The 20,334-nt window shown below is 44.4% G+C and overlaps 1 protein-coding gene across 1 annotated transcript in view; it reads left to right on the top strand.

The window, feature by feature from the left end:
* Positions 1-20,334, top strand: part of ADAMTS7 (ADAM metallopeptidase with thrombospondin type 1 motif 7) — a gene marked incomplete at its 5' end in the record, with an annotated part of 55,015 nt that overhangs the window by 14,083 nt on the left and 20,598 nt on the right. The window contains 4 exons of the mRNA XM_079700606.1: positions 2,270-2,353; positions 2,700-2,824; positions 3,693-3,842; positions 4,978-5,121. Of these exons, the coding sequence (XP_079556732.1) occupies positions 2,270-2,353; positions 2,700-2,824; positions 3,693-3,842; positions 4,978-5,121 (503 nt within the window). The remainder of the gene's footprint in view (positions 1-2,269; positions 2,354-2,699; positions 2,825-3,692; positions 3,843-4,977; positions 5,122-20,334) is intronic.

The following is a 20,334-nucleotide window of genomic DNA, read 5'->3' as shown; positions in this document are numbered from 1 at the left end:
GTGGCTGCTTTAGCATCTGCCCTTCGGCCCCACAGCCACCTTCAGGACAGCTCACTCCTCTTTACCAGGGCCTCCTGCAGGTTCCATTCCGTCAGTGTCCTCTCTGTGCCAGACCCAGGTCTGAGCCCGGGAGCTCAGGTGGGTCTCTTCCAAGCATAGCAAGAGAGATCCCCCCACCCAATTTTGCGCCCTCAATTCTATTCATGTCCTCTGAGGTCACAGGCCCTTTTTGAGTGGCTCATGTCATACTGTCAGCTCATTGGGAGCTTGTGGTCACCTGTAACCCCCAGATCTTACTCTCATGAATACTGCCCACCCTGGATTGCTCTCCAGGCCTGCACCAGAGCAGGACTCGTCTTCCCTGGGTATCGTTTTATCCAGACAACCACACTGACCTCAGGCCATAAACAGACACTCATTGGTTGATCTGGTCAACAAGTAATGACTCTGCCACCCCCTCCCAGCGTCTGTTTCACCTCCATACTTCTTGGGGGACAGTGAGAGGTGTTATATCCACTGGGGGTGGGGCTTTGTGGTGACAGGAAGCTATCCCAGCGCTAACTCAGGGTATGGGGTGGGCTAGTTGTTGGGACAGGTCTTAGCAGACCCTCAGGGGCTCCTCTGGAGCATTTTGTTGGGTGCTGCTGCTGAGTTCACCTGCATGTCGACTAGGAAAGACTTGTTCTTTTAATCTGACTTTCTCCGGGTACTCTCTTCATTTTTCACTTTTTTTTTTTTTTTTAATGAAATAACGCGTTGGAAAAACTTAGCAAGTGCTCAAGATTCATTCATTCAACAACTGTTTCTTGAGTCCGTCATGTGCCAGGTACTGGACAGATCACTGGGGCTGTAAGAGGGAGTCCGCACAGACGTTGCCCTCATGGAGCTTATGGTCTGGAATGGGAGAGAGACGTTAATGAAGCCGTCACCCTGATGAATATGAAGGTGTGATGGAGGGGGTACTAGGAAGGACAAGTTCATGGTGATTTGGGAGTGTCGGGTAGAATAAAGGCTCCCCAAAAGACATGATGGAGGGGTGAGAGCTCAGAGAGGGTGAGAGATAACTTGGGAAGGTGTTCCAGGCTGAGGGCACAGCATCTGCAAAGGCCCTGTGGTAGGAAGGATCATGGGATTCTGAGAGAAAGCCAGAGTGGTTGGAGCCAGGAGTGAGGGGGTTTGAGGAGGGGAGTGAGGCCGTAGAGGTGGGCAGGGGCCAGACCACACAGGCCTGTATGCCAGGTCTAGGACTTTTTCCTTATGTGTGGGTAGTGAAGACCCACTCATTGCTTTAAGCAAGGGCATAGGGTGATTGGGTTTGCATTTCAGAGACAGATGACTGGGGTGCAAGGCTGCAGGTGGGCTAGAGCAAAAAATTTAGGAGGCAGAACCGGCTGATGTGGTGGAAGAAGGCAGTGCAGAGGTGCTCCCAGCTCCAGCATGTGCATGGAGGGCACAGAGACACGTTGCATCACTGTCTTCACCATTCCTGACCTTGGGCTCTGACGGTGTAATTCATCCCCATTATCAGGGGCTTTCTGCCCTCTTAACAGTGTGTGTTTTGTCCATTCCCATTTGAATATTATTTTTCTTGATGGAATTGCTAGAAGCCAACACACAACTGGTGTGTCCTGACATCTCTGCCTGCTGGGACCTTGACAACTGTCCCCAGTTGTGGGCTGGCCCCTTTCTTGTTCTGAGGGAGCTTTAAAAGAGCAGATAGCTTTAACCCCCATTTCCCAGCACCTTGGGGCTGAATGTGGAGCCGCCCTTTTGGCTACGGGGGCCTCTGAGAGGCACACACACCTGCCCTCTTGGCCCCATGGCTCTCAGCTCCAGGGAAGATGGGCCTCTGCCTGCCTCCACCCCTCCCCCAGGCCGTGCCCAGGTCATGCCTCATGGGAGGGCTCACTCCTGGGATGCTGGTCCTGGCGTCCTCAGGGCAGGAGGGGGCTGCAGGGCTGTCCTAGCCAGGGCAGGTTAGGGCCCTGAGATGGGCCAACAAGCCAGCATTTGGAGGTGTGAGCTGGGGAATAGGATCCCAAACTGGTGCTCAGGAATGGCCGGGTGCTGGGAGGCCCTCTCGTCCTCCCCAGGTTCTGCTGTTGCTGGTTGGGGAAGTGTGTTTACAGGTGTGGGCACGTTCATGTATGGGATGCATGCACTGGTGAGCTCCCCATTGTGTGAACTTGGGTGTGCATCCCTTGAGGTGGGCAGAGGCTGCCCATATCCTGTATCCAAGGTGACAGCCTGACCCTTATCTCTTGGGCAGGTGGCCGGCCTGTTTCATGACCCCAGCATCGGGAACCCCATCCACATCACCGTCGTGCGCTTGGTCCTGCTGGAAGATGAGGAGGTGAGAAGTCACGTGGCCCCACACTGCCCCCTGGGATGGGCATCGTCTGCCAGGGCCCTCCTGCCACTTACCTGAGCTGCCTCATGTGGAAGGGCACAGCGAGGGCCTCCTTGGCCCAAGCAGTGTCGTCTGTCACCCCCAGTCCCTGGCTGACCCTCTCTTAGGTCCCATCTGGCATGTGCCTGTGGGCGGGGTTGTCAGACTGGAGGCTGGACTGGGGGCCTGCCTGCTTGTCTGCCCACTGCCACCTCTGGGCCTCTGTCTCCCGCCTTCATGTGAAGGAGAATTTGGCCTGACCCTTCAGAGCTCAGGGAGAGGCTTGAGTGGCCACGCTCTCTGCCCCTAGGAGGACCTAAAGATCACTCACCACGCAGACAACACCCTGAGGAGCTTCTGCAAGTGGCAGAAAAATATCAACATGAAAAGGGACGCCCACCCGCTGCACCACGACACCGCCATCCTGCTCACCAGGTACCGCCACTGTGAGGGGCTGGACTGTGGGTGCGGCCGGTAGAGCTTGCATGGGCGGGAGGTGCTACCTGACCCTCAGCGGGGGAGGGAGCCTCATTTTGAGGAGGGTTTGCTCACCTTTGACCCAAGACTGGATTCTAGCAGTACTGGGGGAGATCTTTTTATTTTGGAATAATTGTGGATTCCATGCAGTTGTCAGAAATAATACAGGGAAGTACCATTTATACTTCATCCAGTTCCCCACAGTGGTAACATCTGGCATAACTGTAGTTATATTCCAGCCAGGAAATTGGCGCTGATATGATCCACAGACTTATTCATGTTTCATTAGTTTTACATGCACTTACTTGTTTGTGTGTGTGTGTGTGTGTATTAAGTCCTATGCAATTTTATCACATGTGTAAGTTCCTGTATCCACTGCCACAGTCTAGATATAGAATGGTTCTCTTAGAAGGATCTCTTGTGCAACTCTTTTATAACCAGAAAATCTTACTCACGCCACCCCCCTTCAACATGACCCCAACCTCTGACAACTCTTTATCTGTTCAGAGGCAGTGTTTTTGAACTTGAAGTGGAGTTATTTCCCTTTGCTGAGCTCCGGCAGCTTCTGTCAGCATCCTCGCTGGGGTAGTAACCCAAATTGTCTGTGCATGGGTCTACTCCCCAGGCCCAGATAGGTGTCCTGGGTAAACGAGGGCACCTGCTTCCCAAATGGCTCCTGCGCGGGTCTCGGAGCGATGGCAGGGGCATCCTTTTCACTCCCAACCTCCCTCAGGGTCAGCAGGGGCCCCTCCCTAGCCCCGTCAGCTTGGGTGGGCCTGGCTCCGGGCCAAGTCAGCCTGAGGGCCCCTTCTCTCTGCCTGTGCAGGAAGGACCTGTGTGCCGCCATGAACCAGCCCTGCGAGACCCTGGGCCTGTCCCACGTGGCGGGCATGTGCCAGCCTCACCGCAGCTGCAGCATCAACGAGGACACAGGCCTGCCCCTGGCCTTCACCGTGGCCCACGAGCTCGGGCACAGGTACCCCGCCAACCCCACTGCCACACTAAGAACCCGACCTCACCTCCCAACCTGTGGGCACAAGCCGATGGCCCACACAATCCCAGGGAAGGGAGCCCTGCCTTGAGGAATGAGCCTATCCTGGCCACATGCTATCCCTGGCACTGTCCCCACCCCACAGACAGGCCGCTTCCCTGTTAGGAGAGGGGTGAGTCTTATTTGAAGTGGGGTTGAGATGGGCCAGAAAGTCACCATAGGTCTTTGTCCCTCCCTGTTGCCCTCAGTGCTTTGCATTTCTTACTCTTAGTCCCTGCCAGCCCCCTGTTCCTAATCGCTCTGTGACCCTAGGCAAGTTCCCTGCCCTCTCTGGGCCTCTGTGTGTTCCCTGTTGATTGAGGGGGTTGGATTCAGTGATGTCCAAGGCTCCCTCTGTTGGACATCTCCACATGAGGCTATTATGCCTAGGCATGGCCCGTGCCCTTGGCCCTCTGTGCCCAGACTGTTTAGCTGTGAATATGGAAGTCTTAGTTGTCTGGGAGCCAGTGAGGGCAGGCTCACAGAGAGCTCTGTTGGTCCGAGGTGTTGGGTCATCCCTGAGGGCTGAGAGAGATAGTGTTTCTCAAAGTGCTTAGTATGGTGCCTGGCACATAGTAAGTGCTCAGCAAAGGTAATTTTTCTCATGTCTTTCCCAAGGATGGTCTTGAGACTTTAACCGTGGCGCAGGAGCTCAGACTCCCTCACTCCACTGCACAGCCTTGGGACAGGACCTGAGGGTTGGCAGGAACTCTGTCAGACTGTCCTTGGCACCAGTGAGGTTGCGAGGGCCACAGTGGGCCCCACGCATGCCACCTGGCTTGCCGTTGTTGGCCAGCTCATTGCAGGAGCCAGGCTGCTCCACGTCCCTGGTGCTTAGTTCAGGCTCAGGCTGGTGCACCTGGCAGAGGGCCCTGTGGGACACTAGTTAGCACACCCACGTTTTACCTTAAGGAAACTGAGTCTCAGAGACGGGATATGACTTTCCCCAGGCCACACAGTGGTTTGGTGGAAGAGCCAGCCCTGGGAGCCAGGATCCAGCACCTTGCAGACCTCCGAGGGAGGGGCGGCCTGGTGGCTTCCCACCGGCTCACTCGCCCCTGGGGCCTGTGCTCTCACACAGTTTTGGCATTCAGCATGACGGAAGCGGCAATGACTGTGAGCCCGTTGGGAAACGGCCTTTCATCATGTCTCCACAGCTCCTGTACGACGCTGCGCCTCTCACCTGGTCCCGCTGCAGCCGCGAGTACATCACCAGGTTCCTTGAGTAAGTCCCTCCCCCAGCCCTGGGCCTTGTCTGATCCCCTGAGGTCAGGGTGTGACCGGGGAGATGCAGACAGCACCTTGGAGGATGAGCAGGAGTTCACAGATGTACAGAAGGGAGAAGAGTGGTATTCCTGGTAGAGGAGGCATGGGCAAAGGCACGAGGACATGAGGAGTGTGGGATGATTTTCAGGGAACGGCAGGATATTAAGTGATGCTACAGGAGCCAAAGCAGAATAGCAAAGGAAGCTGGAGGAGGGCTGGCCATGTGACTGGAAGGGTCCAGTGAAAAGCAGGGAAGCAAGTGCCCTTAAAGGCACCAAAATATAAAGCTTTTCCTTTCTTTCTTGTCCTCTTGATTTGCTATGTTATTTTTCTATTTGCTAGTTAATGTTCTAAGTAAAGACAAACTTAAAAATTTAAATGATTAGCACACGTTTTTTCTTTTTAATTGAGATGTAGCTGATGGTACCGTATTATATGTTTCAGGTGTACAACAGTGATTCACAATTTTTAAAGTTATATTCCATTTATAGTTATAAAATATTGGCTGTATTTCCTGTGCTGTGCAATATATCCTTGTAGTTTATTTATTTTGTACATAGTAGTTTGTACTTCTTAATCCCCTGTCCCTATCCTGCCCCTCCTCCCTTCCCTCTTCCCATTGGTAATCACTAGTTTGTTCTCTGTATCTGTGAGTCTGATTCTTTTTTGTTGTATTCACTAGTTTGTTTTATTTTTTAGATTCCACATATGAGTGATATCATACAGTATTTGTCTTTCTTTGTCTGACTTATTTCTCTAAGCATTATATTCTTCAAGTCCATCCATGTTGCTGCAAATGACATTATTTCATTCTTTTTTGTGGCTGAGTAGTATTCCATTGTATATATATACTGCGTTTTCTTTATCCATTCATCTATTGATGGACACTTAGGTTGTTTCTGTATCTTGGCTGTTGTAAACAATGCTGCTGTGAACATTGGTTTGCATGTATCTTTTCAAATTAGTGTTTTCATTTTTTTCTCATATATACCCAGGAGTGGAATTGCTGGGTCACATAGTAGTTCTGTTTTTCTTTTTTTGAGCCATACTGTTTTCCACAGTGGCTGCACCAATTTACATTCCCACCAACACTGTACAAGGGTTCTCTTTTCTCCATGTCTATACCAACAGTTGTTACTTGTGTTCTTTTTGATGATAGACATTCTGACATGTGGGAGGTGATATCTCATAGTTTTGATTTGCATTTCTATGGTGATTAATGATGTTCAGCATCTTTTCATGTGCCTGTTGGGCGTCTGTATGTCTTCTTTGGAAAAATGTCTGTTCAGGTCTTTGGCCCATTTTTTAATCCGGTTATTTTTTTTTTTTGATGTTGAGTTGTATGAGCTGTTTAAATACTTTGGATATTAACTCCTTGTCAGTCATATCTTGCAAATATTTTCTCCCATTCAGTAGGTTGTCTCTTCATTTTGTTGATAGTTTCCTTCACTGTGCAAAAGCTTTTAAATCTAATTAGGTCCCATTTGTTTATTTTTATTTCCTTTGTTTTAGGAGATGGATCCAAAAAATATGCTACAATTTATGTCAAAGAGTGTTCTGCCTATGTTTTCTTCTGGGAGTTTTATGGTTTCCGGTATTATGTTTAGGTCCTTAATCCATTTTGAGTTTATTTTTTGTATATGGCTTGAGAAAAATGTTCTAATTTCATTTTTTTACATGTAGCTGTCCAGTTTTCCCAGCACCACTTATTGAAGAGACTGTCTTTTTTCCATTGTATATTCTTGCCTCCTTTGTCATAGATTAATTGACCGTAAGTGTGTGGGTTTATTTCTAGGCTCTCTATTCTGTTCCATTGCTCTGTGTGTCTGTTTTTGTGCCAGTACCATACTGTTTTTTTTAATGTTATTAAAGTATAGTTGATTTAAAGTGTGTTCATTTCTGCTGTACAGCAAAGTGATTCAGTTATACATATATATATTCTTTTTCATATTCTTTTCCCTTATGGTTTATCGTAGGATATTGAATATAGTTCCCTGTGCTATACGATAGGACCTTGTTGTTTATCCATTTTATACGTAATAGTTTGCATCTGCTAATCCCAAACTCCCAATCTTTCCCTCCCCATGCCCCCTCCCCCTTGGCAATCACAAGTCTGTTCTCCATGTCTGTGAGTTTGTTTCTGTTTTGTAGATATGTTCATTTGTGTTGTATTTTAGATTCCACATATAAGTGGTATCATATGGTATTTGTCTTTCTTTTCCTGACTTACTTTGCTTAGTATAATAATCTCTAGGTACGTCCATGTTGCTACAAATGGCATTATTTCATTCATTTGTTTATTTTTGCTTTTATTTCTATTACCTTGGAGACTGACCTAAGAAAACATTGGTATAATTTATGTCAGAGAATGTTTTGCCTATGTTCTCTTCTAGGAGTTTTATGGTGTCATGTCTTATATTTCAGTATTTAAGCCATTTTGAGTTTATTTTTATGTATGGGGAGAAGGTGCGTTCTAATTTCATTGATTTGCATGTGGCTGTCCAACTTTTCCAACAGCACTTGCTGAAGAGACTGTCTTTTCCCCATTGTATATTCTTGCCTCCTTTGTTGAAGATTAACTGAACTTAGGTGTGTGGGTTTATTTCTGGGCTCCCTGTTCCATTGATCCATATGTCTGTTTTTGTGTCAATACCATGCTGTTTTGTTTTTTTTTTTTGCGGTACGCGGGCCTCTCACTGCTGTGGCCTCTCCCGTTGTGGAGCACAGGCTCCGGACGCGCAGGCTCAGCGGCCATGGCTCACGGGCCCAGCCGCTCCACGGCATGTGGGATCTTCCCGGACCGGGGCACGAACCCGTGTCCCCTGCATCGGCAGGCAGATTCTCAACCACTGCGCCACCAGGGAAGCCCTACCATGCTGTTTTGATTACTGTAGCTTTGTAGTATTGTCTGGAGCCTGGGAGGGTTATGCTTCCAACTTTGTTCTTTTTTTTTTTTTAATTTTTTTTTTTATGTAGACCACTTTTAAAGTCTTTATTGAATTTGTTACAGTATTGCTTCTGTTTTATGTTCTGGTTTTTTGGCCGTGAGGCATGTGGGATCTTAGCTCCCCACCTGCACCCCCTGCATTGGAAGGCGAAGTCTTAACCACTGGACCACCAGGGAAGTCCCTTCAGCTTTGTTCTTTTTCCTCAGTATTACTTTGGCAATTTTGGGTCTTTTATGGTTCCACATCAGTTTTGGGATTTTTTGTTCTAGTTCTGTGAAGAATGTCATGGGTAATTTGATAAGTATCACATTAAATCTGTAGATTGCTTTGGGTATTAGACTGGCCATTTTAACAATATTCTTCCAATCCAAGAGCATGGGCTGTCTTTCCATTTCTTTGAATCATCTTCAATTTCCTTTACTAATGTTTTATAGTTTTCAGCATATAAGTCTTTCACCTCCTTGGTGAGGTTTATTCTTAAGTATTTTATTTTTTTGATGTGGTTTTAAATTTATTTATTTATTTATTTATGGCTGCGTTGGGTCTTTGTCTCTGTGCGTGGGCTTTCTCTAGTTGTGGCAAGCGGGGGCCACTCTTCATCGCGGTGTGCAGGCCTCTCACTATTGGTCTCTGTTGCGGAGCACAGGCTCCAGACGCACAGGCTCAGTAATTGTGGCTCATGGGCCCAGTTGCTCCGCAGCATATGGGATCTTCCCAGACCAGGGCTCGAACCTGTGTCCCTGCATTGGCAGGCAGATTCTCAACCACTGCGCCACCAGGGAAGTCCCTTGATGTGGTTTTAAAAGGAATTGTTTGTTTACATTCCTTTTTTGATATTTCATTGTTAGTGTAAAGAAATGCAACCAATTTCTGTATGTTAGTCTTGTATCCTGCTACCTTGCTGAATTCGTTTATCAGTTCTAGTAGTGTTTGTGTGAAGTCTTTTGGGTTTTCTATATATAATATCATATAATCTGCAGATAATGACAGATTTACCTCTTCCCTCTGAATTTGAGTACCTTTTATTTATTTTTCTTGTCTGATTGCTGTGGCTAAGACTTCCAGTACTATATTGAATAGAAGTGGTGAGAGTAGATATCCTTGTCTTGTTCCAGATTTTAGTGGGAAGGCTTTCACCTTTTCACCGTTGAGTATTATATTGGCTGTGGGTTTGTCATAAATAGCTTTTATTACATCGAGATATGTTCCTTCTAAACCCACTTTTGCAAGGGTTTTTTTTTTATCATGAATGGATGTTGAATTTTATCAAATGCTTTTTCTGCATCTATTGAGATGATCATGTGGTTTTTGTCTTTTGTTGATGTGGTGTATCACATTGGTTGATTTGCATATGTTGAAACATCACTGTGACCCTGGGTTGAATCCAACTTAGTCCTGGTGTATGGCATTTTTTATGTGTTGTTGGTTTTGGTTTGCTAATATTTTGTTGAGAATTTTTGCATCTATATTCATCAAAGATACTGGCCTGTAATTTTCTTTTTTGGTAGTGTGTTTGTCTGGTTTTGGTATCAGGATGATGTGGCTTCATAGAATGTCTTTGGGAGTTTTTCTTCCTCTTCAGTCTCTTGGAAGAGTTTGAGAAGGATCGGTGTAAGTTCTTCTTTGTGAGTTTGGTAGAATTTGCCTGTGAAACCATCTGGTCCTGGACTTTTGTTTGTAGGGAGGTTTTTTTGTTTGTTTTTTGTTTTTTTTATTCCAGATTAGAGATGCTATTTCACTTCTAGTGATTGGTCTGTTCAAGTTATCTATTTCTTCTTGATTTAGTTTTGGTGGGCTGTATGTTTCTAGAAAGTTGTCCATTTCTTCTAGGTTGTCGAATTTGTTGGCATATAATAGTTCATCATATTCTCTCATGGTTTTTTATATCTCTGCAGTATCAGTTGTGATTTCTCCTGTTTCATTTCTTATTCTGTTTATTTGGGTCTTCTCTCTTTTCTTCTTGGTGAGCCTGGCCAGAGGTTTGTCAATTTTGTTTGCCCTTTCAAAGAACCAGATCTTGGTTTTATTGATTTTTTTCTATTGTTTTTTAAATTGTTTTATTTATTTCCTCTCTGATCTTTATTATTTCCTTCCTTCTGCTGACTTTAGATTTTGTTTGTTCTTCTTTTCCTAATTCTTTTAGATGGTTAAGTTGTTTATTTGAGATTTTTCTTGTTTCATAAAAAAGACCTGTATCACTATGAACTTCCCTCTAAGGATTGCTTTGGCTGCATCCCATAGATTTTTGTATGGTTGTGTTCTCATTGTCATTTGCCTCAAGTATTTTTTGATTTCTTCTTTGATTTCATTGTTGACCCATTGGTTTTTTAGTAGTATGTTGTTTATTCTCCAGGTAATTGTGTTTTTAAAAAATTAATTAGTTTATTTATTTTTGGCTGTGTTGGGTCTTCATTGCTTCACTGGGCTTTCTCTTGTTGCGGTGAGCTGAGGTTACTCTTTGTTGCGCAGCGCAAGCTTGTCATTGCAGTGGCTTCTCTGTTGCAGAGCACAGGCTCTAGGCACGCGGACTTCAGTAGTTGTGGCTCGCAGGCTCTAGAGTGCAGGCTCAGTAGTTGTGGCGCATGGGCTTAGTTGCTCCGCAGCATGTGGGATCTTCCTGGAGCAGGGCTCGAACCCGTGTTCCCTGCTTTGGCAGGTGGATTCTTAACCACTGTGCCACCAGGGAAGCCCTTTGTAGTTGTTTTCTCTTGTTTCTTTTTCTGTGGTTGATTTCTAGTTTTATGCCATTGTGGTCAGAAAAGATGCTTGAAATAATTTCTATACTCTTAAAGTTTTTGACATTTGTTTTGTGCCCAGTCCTAGAGAATGTTCTCTATGCACTTGAAAAGAATGTGTATTCAGCTTTTTTTTGATGTAATGTCCTGAAAATATGAATTAAGTCTAACTGTTCTATTGTATCATTTAGAATCTCTGTTGCCTTATTGATTTTCCATCTTGAAGATCTGTCCATTGATGTGAGTGGGGTGTTAAGGTCTCCCACTATTCTTGTGTTCCCATCAGTTTCTTCCTTTATGTCTGTTAGTATTTGTTTTATGTATTTGGGTACTCCTATATTGGGTGCATATATGTTGACAAGTGTAATATCCCCTCCTTGTATTAATCCTTTTATCATTATATAGTGTTCTTCTTTATCTTTCTTTATAGCCTTTGTGTTTTTTTAATGTTTTTTTTTTAATGAAGTATAGTTGATTTACAATGTGTTAGTTCAGGCGTACAGCAAAGTGATTCAGATATACACACACACACACACACACACACACCCCACATCTTCTTTATCCATTCATCTGTCAATGGACATTTAGGTTGCTTCCGTGTCTTGTTTATAGCCTTTGTTTTAAAGTCTATTTTGTCTGATATGAGTGCTGTGACCCGTACTTTCTTGACATTTCCTTTTGCATGAAGGAATATCTTTGTCCATCCCCTCACTTTCAATCTATGTGTGTCCTTTGCCCTAAAGTGGGTCTCTTGTAGGCAGCATATTGTAGGCTCTTGTTTTATAATCCAGTCTGCTGCTCTGTGTCTTTTGATTGGAGCATTTAGTCCATTGACATTTAAGGTAATTATTGACAGATTTGTATTTATTGCCATTTTAAACCTTGTTTTTCCATTGATTTTATATTTCTTCTTTGCCCCTTTCTTCTGCTTTTTGTTTTTCCTTTTGTGGTTTGATGATTTTCTTTTGTATTATACTTCTTTTTGGTTCTCTCCTTTTTGGTTTTTGTGAATCTATTGTATGTTTTTGATTTGTGGTCACCCTGTTCTTCAAGTATGTTATCCCTTCCTATATCTACTTGTTTTAGACTGGTAGTCATATAGGCTCAAACACATTCTAGGGAAAAAAACCCTACATTTTCTTACTCTCCTCACCCACATTTTATGATTTTGATATCCTCTTTTGCATCTTCATGTTCATCCTTTTATTGTTCATTGTGGTTATCATCTCTTTCACAGAAATTTTTTGATATTTTTTTAAATCTATGTACTGACTTATTTAAGTGATTTACTTTCCAATTGTGATTTTCTCTTTCTTAGGAGTCTTCTTTCTATTTAGAGAAGACCTTTCAATATTTTCTTTATGATAGGTTTAGTATTGCTATATTCTTCTAGTTTTTGCTTGTGATAATTGAAAATTTTTAAAATGATAATTTTGCTGGGTAGAGTACGCTAGGTTGCAGATTTTTCCCTTTCAGGACTTCGAATATATCTTGCCACTCTCTTCTGGCCTGCAATGTTTCTGTAGAGAAATCAGCTGATAGCCTTATGGGGGTTCTTTTGTAATTAACTCTTTTTCTCTTTTTTTTTTAACATCTTTATTGGAGTATAATTGCTTTACAATGGTGTGTTAGTTTCTGCTTAACAGAAACTAACAAAGTGAATCAGCTATACATATACATATATCCCCATATCTCTTCCCTCTTGCATCTCCCTCCCTCCCACCCTCCCTATCCCACCCCTCTAGGTGGTCACAAAGCACCGACCTGATCTCCCTGTGCTATGCGGCTGCTCCCCACTAGCTATCGTTTTTACATTTGGTACTGTATATATGTCCATGCCACTCTCTCACTTCGTCCCAGCTTACCCTTCCCCCTCCCCAACTCTTTTTCTCTTGATGCTTTTAGAATCCTCTCTTTAACTTTTGCCATTTTAATTATAATATGTCTTGGTGTGGGTCTGTTTGGGTTTATCTTGTTTGGAACCCTCTGTGCTTTCTGTACCTGGATATCTATTTCCTTCTTTAGGTTTGAGAAGTTTTCAGCCATAATTTCTTAATACATTTTCAATCCCTTTTTCTCTTTCTTCTCCTTCTGGGAGCCATATTATATGTAGATTGGCATTATCCCATAGGTCTCTTATTTTCAGAACTTGGTGTCTGTTAGACTGAAGAGATCTGTTTCATTGTTCTTTCAGGGCAATTCTCTTGATCTTTTAATTGGGAGCAGTTCCTCTGCTTCTTTATTTTACTTATATTTCTCTTGCTCTCAGTTTAGGAGAAACAATTATCTACTGTGGTCTTAGAGGGCTGTTTTTGTGTGGGAGAGGCCCTGTGTAGCCTGTGTGGGTTTAATAAGTTTTTGGTGCAAGGGCTGTTTTTAGTATGAATGCCCACCACCTCTTTCTTCAGTGTATGCTGGCCATTATCCCCTTGATAGTAGGTGTGACTAGAGTCTGCACTGGATGTTGAGCAGGGCCTTCATTTTTGCTCTGTGGTTGTCACTGCCTTGTCCAACTGTTCCCTAGTTGTTGGAATAGAAGCCCCCAGATCTGTTTCTGAGCTGAGGTGTAAGGTAGGCAGGACTGGAGCATTCCCACTGGGAGAGGAGCCACTGAGTATTCATTCGCCAGAGTCATCCACTGGTGTGCATGCTCTGTTGTGTCACCTGTCACCCATTGTGTGGGATCACAAAGTCCACTGTTGTTGTCACTGCCCTTGGCCCCGCCTCAACCGTGGGAATGATGTCAGTAAACCCTGGTGTTTTTCAGGCATTGTTTTCACAAGGCCACCAGCGCAGATCCACTGAAGTCAGGTCCCAGGACTGCAGTAGTCATGCACCTGGACTTGCTGTGGGAGTGAGGCAGCTCAGATCCTGGCCTGGCCCAGCCCCTGCATGCAAGTGCCCACAAAGCCCACAGCTCCTAAGGCCAGACCCATCCCAGCCGCAGGAGCACCCATTGTCTGCTCGGATGTCCCACAGGTGCTGAATTTACAAGCTGGCAGCAGAGGTGTAAATCCGCAGCTCACACAGCTGGGGAAAGATTTCAGCCCTGCTTCATAAGTCATGCGGTCACTGGGGCTCAGTTGTGATTTCAGCCCCACCTCTGCACATGGGCAACCCACTGGCACCTGCTCCTGGAGCCTGCCAAGGCAGTGGCTGGCATGGGAGCCCACCAAGGCCGCGACTGGGGTGTGTGGGCCCACCCAGGCGGCGGCTGGGGCATGGAGAAAGAGGCTGCTATGGTGGCCCCACCCCTCCCTTTGCTCACCACTCAACAATGGTACATCACGTCTATGGCAGGCCCGGGCTTCTTCTGTAAACAGCCCTGGTTGCAGCCATACCACATTCCAGCCCCTTCAGGCTGTCTCCACACAGGCAACACCAGTTCTCTCTCCAGGTATCCTCTAAATCCCAAGTTTCAGCACTGACACCCCTCCTATACCAGCAGATTCTTGTCTCAGGCTGTGGCATGCAGGGTGGTGGTGTGGACTGTCTGTGCAGGTCTCTCTCTGTTTTGCCTGCCACAAACCAGTTGTTTTGCTCTTCTCTAAGCCTCTGTAGCTCCCTGTCTGTCCCAGTTGATCTCCCAGTGAGGGGGCTTCCCAGCGTGCAGGAACCTTTCCTCTTTTACCTCTCCCTCCCAGGGGCGCAGATCCCATCCTGCTTCCTTCTCCCCACCTCTTTCATCCTGCCAAGTTATGCGAAGGTCTTTCCTGTCCTTTCAGGTGTTTGAGGTCTTCTGCTAGTGTTTAGTAGGTATTCTGTGAGAATTATTCCATTTGTAGATGTATTTTTGATGTATTTGGGGGAGGAGGTGAGTTTTACATCCTTCTACTCTGCCATCTTGATTCTCTCCCAGTACCGTACTGTTTTGATTATTGTAGCTTTGTAGCATAGTCTGAAGTTAGGGAGCATGAAATCTCCAGCTCTGTTCTTTCTCAAGATTATTTTGGCTATTCGAGGTCTTTGTGTTTCCATACAAATTCTAAAATTATTCTAGTTCTATGAAAAATGCCATTGGTATTTTGGTAGGGATTGCATTGAATCTGTAGATTGCCTTGGGTAGTATGGCCATTTTAACAATATTGATTCTTCCAATCCATGAACATGGTGTGTCTTTTCATCTGTTTATGTCATCTTCAATTTCTTTCATCAGTGTCTTACAGTTTTCTGGGTACAGGTCTTTTACCTCCTTAGGTAGGTTCATTCCTAGGTATTTTATTCTTTTTAATGCGATGGTCAATTGGATTGTTTCCTTAATTTTCTTTCTGATAATTCACTGTTAGTGTATAGAAATGCAGCAGATTTCTGTATGTTAATTTTGTATCTTGCGGGACTTCCCTGGTGGCGCAGTGGTTAAGAATCTGCCTGGCAATGCAGGGGACAAAGGTTTGAGCCCTGCTCTGGGAAGATCCCACATGCCGTGGAGCAACTAAGCCCGTGCACCACAACTAGTGAGTCTGCGCTCTAGAGCCCACGTGCCACAACTACTGAAGCCCACGCGCCTGGAACCTGTGCTCTGCAACAAGAGAAACTACTGCAGTGAGAAGCCCACACACTGCAACAAAGAGTAGCCCCCACTCGCCACAACTAGAGAAAGCCTGTGCACAGCAATGAAGACCCAACGCAGCCAAAAATAAATAAATAAATTCATTAAAAAAAAATTTTGTATCTTGCAACTTTACCGAATTCGTTGATGAGTTCTAGTGGTTTTTTGGTGGCATCTTCAGGATTTTTCTATGTATAGTGTCATGTCATCTGAAAACAGTGACAGTTTTACTTCTTCCTTTTCAATTTGGATTTCTTTTCTTGTCTGATTGCTGTGTCTAGGACTTCCAATACTATGTTGAATAAAAGTGGTGAGAATGGGCATCCTTGTCTTGTTCCTGATCCTGGAGGGAATGCATTCAGCTTTTCACCATTGTGTATGATGTTTTTTCACCATTGTGTGTGATGTTAGCAGTGGGTTTGTCATATATGGCCTTTATTATGTTGAGGTATGTTCCTTCTATTCCCACTTTCTGGAGGGTTTTTGTCATAAATAGATGTTGAATTTTGCCAAAAGCTTTTTCTGCATCTATTGAGGTGATCATATGGTTTTTATTCTTCAGTTTGTTAATATGGTGTATCACATTGATTGATTTGCAGATATTGAATCATCCTTGCATCCCTGGGATAAATCCCACTACATCATGGTGTATTGTTGGATTCTGTTTGCGAATCTTTTGTTGAAGATTTTTGCATCTATGTTCATCAGTGATATTGGTGTGTAATTTTCTTTTTTTGTGATATCTTTGTCTGGTTTTGGTATCAGGGTGATGCTTCATAGAATGAGTTTGGAAGTGATCTTTCCTCTGAAATTTTTGGAATAGTTTGAGAGAATAGGTGTTAACTCTTCTCTAAATATTTGGTGGAATTCACCTGTGAAGCCATCTGGTCCTGGACTTCTGTTTGTTGGGAGTTTTTTTGTTTGTTTCTATTTTTTAATTACTTCAATGTCATTCCTGGTAATTGGTCTGTTCCTATTTTCTGTTTCTTCCTGGTTTAGTCTTGGGAGATTATATATTTCTAGGAATTTGTCTATTTCTTCTAGATTGTTCATTTTATTGGCATATAGTTGTTCGTGGTGGTCTCTTATGTTCCTTTGTACTTCCATAATGTCAGTTGTAACTTGTTTTTCATTTCTGATTTTGGCCCTCTCTTTTTTTCTTGATGAGCCTGGCTAAAGGTTTATCAATTTTGTTTGTCTTTTCTTTTTGTTTTTTTTTTTTTCAGGCAAGGCTTTATGGGGGCCCCTGCTGCAGCAGGGGGGAGCATGAACAAACAAAAGGTTCCCTTGCTTGCTCACTCCCTGAGGGGGGTGGCGAGCTTGTTCCTTATATGGGGTGAGGGTCCAGCTCTTATTGATCTTTTTTATTGTTTTTTTTCTATTTTTTTAGTCTTTATTTCTAAATGATTAGCGTAAATTTTACCATTCATCTTTATGCAGTGCCAATTTTTAAATGCAAATATAGGCACATTGAACTCATATGTGGAATCACCAAAATGATGCAATTCATATTTCATAGCTCATATTTACCAGAACGGTGGACATACTGCACAAAACTAACTTGACTGGTTTTATTTCACTTCATAACATGCACACATTCTCCCAATACTCTCTGCCTTAACTTACTGATGAGTGAGGAAGAACTGACAGGAAATGGAGCTATCTTTACATTTCCTTCCAGCCCATCATTTTCAGTGCAGTAGTTGGCTGATACAAGGAAGTAACACAAATAACAAAGGATTATAGAGTTCCCTGGTCATTTCTGTTTCTTAAAACATCATTGCCTTCTTTCTGCATTTGAAGCAAGTTCTGGTTCTAGGGCAAAGTATGGCCTCTGGGGCTGTCCTAGACATAGCATGCTTATCTTCCATTTGCTTAGAGTCTCACTGAATTCCTCCACATCATGGGTCCGCTGGGATGCTGTGCTCATGGGGTGGCAAGGAGCAGAGGACACAGACATCGCATATCTCCCCTGCTCACGCACATGCTTCTTGTTCCATCAGAACTCGCTTAACAGAACACAAGTTCAAAAATATTAAGAGTTCAAGATGGCAGTAGCAGAGCTTTAAATCACCTGCTGCACTCTTCCCCACCCTCCATTCTTTGGGCAGCCACTTTCACCTTTCATCCTTTTTAGCTTTTTCTTACCTTATTTACTTGCATATTTCCAAAAAGCCTTCCTAGAGTGCTGTTTCTTGATTTTTCAATTTAGATATTTTCAGATGACTTGTACAATGGAAGGTTGGGATTTAACCCCTTGTGTCACTTCCTGCACACATTTGCCCCTGCCATCACATCCCAATATCGCGTTAGCATTTTTTTTTTTTTTTTTTTGCGGTACGCAGGCCTCTCACTGTTGTGGCCTCTCCCGTTGCAGAGCACAGGCTCCGGACACGCAGGCTCAGCGGCCATGGCTCACAGGCCCAGCCGCTCCACGGCATGTGGGATCTTCCCGGACCAGGGCACGAACCCGTGTCCCCTGCATCGGCAGGCGTACTCTCAACCACTGCACCACCAGGGAAGCCCCTGTTAGCGTATCTTGATGAAATCAACGTTTAGTGTTTTCATTATTAGGGTTGTATAGATAATGCCGAACCAAGTGTTGTAACAAAATGATCTCTTTTTAAGAACCACTTTTTTATTTGCCTAGTTTTCTTTGCTTCTCTAAGTCTTCCGTATCCTCCAACAATTCTACTAAATGTCTCTTAATCCAGTTTTCCAGAAGGCAATCCCTGCCCCATCGTCTAACAGTTTCCTTCTTTCCTGGACATCCCCTAAAACTTCCCTTAGACTTGCTCCAGTCTAAACTGGATGCTTTCTTTTTCTCCCCTAAAGTTGTCATGCATGGTCTTTCTGTTTCCTGGATCTCTTGCTGACCTTTTTTAGAGGAGTTTACTTCTTTTTTTTGGTGGAGCATATTCTCAAGTAGCCTTCTGAGAAGGGGTATATGGAGGTGAATGGTTTGCTTGTCTTAAAATGTTTGCTTGTCTTTATTCTTCCCTCATACCTGACTGATCATTTGATAGCAACTTCTAAGTTAGAAGTCTTTCTCCCTCAGAATTTCAAAGGTGTCTTTCCTTTGTCTTCTAGCTTCCAACACTGCTGTTGACAAGTCTCATACCAGTCTAATTCCCAAACCTTTGTATGTGACCTTTTAAAAAGTCTGGAAACTTTTAGGATTTTCTCTGTCTCTCTCTTAATATAGAGAACATTCTGTCTGTGTCTCCCTCTCTCTTTTTTTCTCTTGGTGATTTGAACTTTTGCAGTTATGTGCCTTGGTCTACTTTTATTTTGGGAGGACACTTGGTAGTCCCTTTTAATCTAAATATTCATGTCCTTCAGCTCTTGGAAATGTTCTTATATTATTTATTTGATAGTCATCTTGCTTTTATTTTCTCCTTCTGGAACCCTTCATATTCAGCTGTTCTCTCCCTTTCTTATTTTTACATTTTTTTACTCTTTTTCATCTCTTTCTGTTTACTGGAAGACATCCTTATCTTTACTTATAACCCTTCTATTACATTTAAAATTTTTTTCCTATTGTCCTTCTACTTTCCTGAACTTTCTTATTCGCTAAATACTCCTTTTTATTATCCTGTTTTAGTTCCATGGGTAGAGTATCTTATCTTTCTGAGGTTATTATTTATGTGGATTTTTTTTTCTTTTGCTCCCTGCAATATCTTTCTTTCCTTTGAGTTATTTTTTTAAATCTTTCTGTCATGTTATAGGTTTTCTTAAGATGGCATGGCTGTATTCCCTCCGTGGAAGGAGGCACTGGGCTGGCAGTTGGGAGGTCTGTGGACTGAGCCGCACTTTTCCACATCACCGCTGAGGGACTGGTGGGAATGGGGCTGTTTCTTTGGGAGATCTTTAAATGTCAGTATCTAGGGTCATTTTTCTGAGTGATTGTTGCCCCAGAGAGGCATTCTCTAGTCTTTTCCTGGGAAGGTGTAAGTCTGGCTACAGCGTTCTGGCATCCAAATGGGGAAGGAGCTTGGCGGTTATCTCAGCCTTCCTCAAGTAGACTTTTCTCTGTAGGTCCCTCTGCCTCAGGCCTTCCACTGTGCCTGGTGTTCCTGGACCAGATCTCCCGGATCACCCTGAGAGTGACCGCAGCCCTCTGCCAGGCAGGGAGGTGGCCATTGCCTGGCTACATAGGGTTGGGAAGGGGATCTAGTGGGTCTTACAGACTTTCAGCCAGGCTCTTGTCCTCAGTCTTCCTGGCACACAGGCCTCCAGGGGTCCCTGGAACCCTGATTCCTGAGCCCTTCCAGTGTCCCACTTCTGGGTAGTTTCTCCCTGCGGGACTGGCTCTCAGCATTCACTGTTGTGGTAAGTCAGCTGCTACTCGATCATCTGCTTTCCAGCTTTTAGAATTTTTGCTGACATCTTTCATCTGCCATCATCACCTCTCCCTTGCCCTTTGTCCTTGTGGATTTATGCCTTGTTTATTCCTTTCCTATCATCTTAGTGGGGCTCTGGAAGGGAGTGGAAATAAATCTGTGTCTGTTCAATGAGCCATATTTTTCTAGAAGTCCATTCACTGGGGCCAGGTTCATTATGGATGTGAGAGCAAGGGCTCTGGCCTCTGATAGAAGAGGGATTACTGGATGGAGAGTGGGACTAGAAGCAGAGAAGAGTTGAGTTTGATGTTAAGACCCTGGACACTGGACCAGGTTTCTACCCATGTTGGTAGACAAGTTACATTAGCCTTAAGCCTCAAAGACTGGGGATAATGATGGGACAGCCGCCTGGGTTGCTCTGAGGATTCAGTGAGCACACATGTGAAGTGTGTAGCACAATGCTGGCCACATGATTAGCGTTCAGTGCCTGGTGACTGTTATCACTGCTACCAAGTGATAAGTGATGAGGAGCTGAAGCAGAGAAGTAGCCCGGGCAGGGAGAGCTGGGTAGAAACCTATCCCAATGGTCTGTCACCT

Source organism: Hyperoodon ampullatus (assembly GCF_949752795.1).
Source record: "Hyperoodon ampullatus genome assembly, chromosome: 3".
Taxonomy (NCBI): Eukaryota; Metazoa; Chordata; class Mammalia; order Artiodactyla; family Ziphiidae; genus Hyperoodon; species Hyperoodon ampullatus.
Note: the sequence above shows the minus strand (reverse complement) of the source record. Positions and strands in the feature narration are given on the sequence as shown.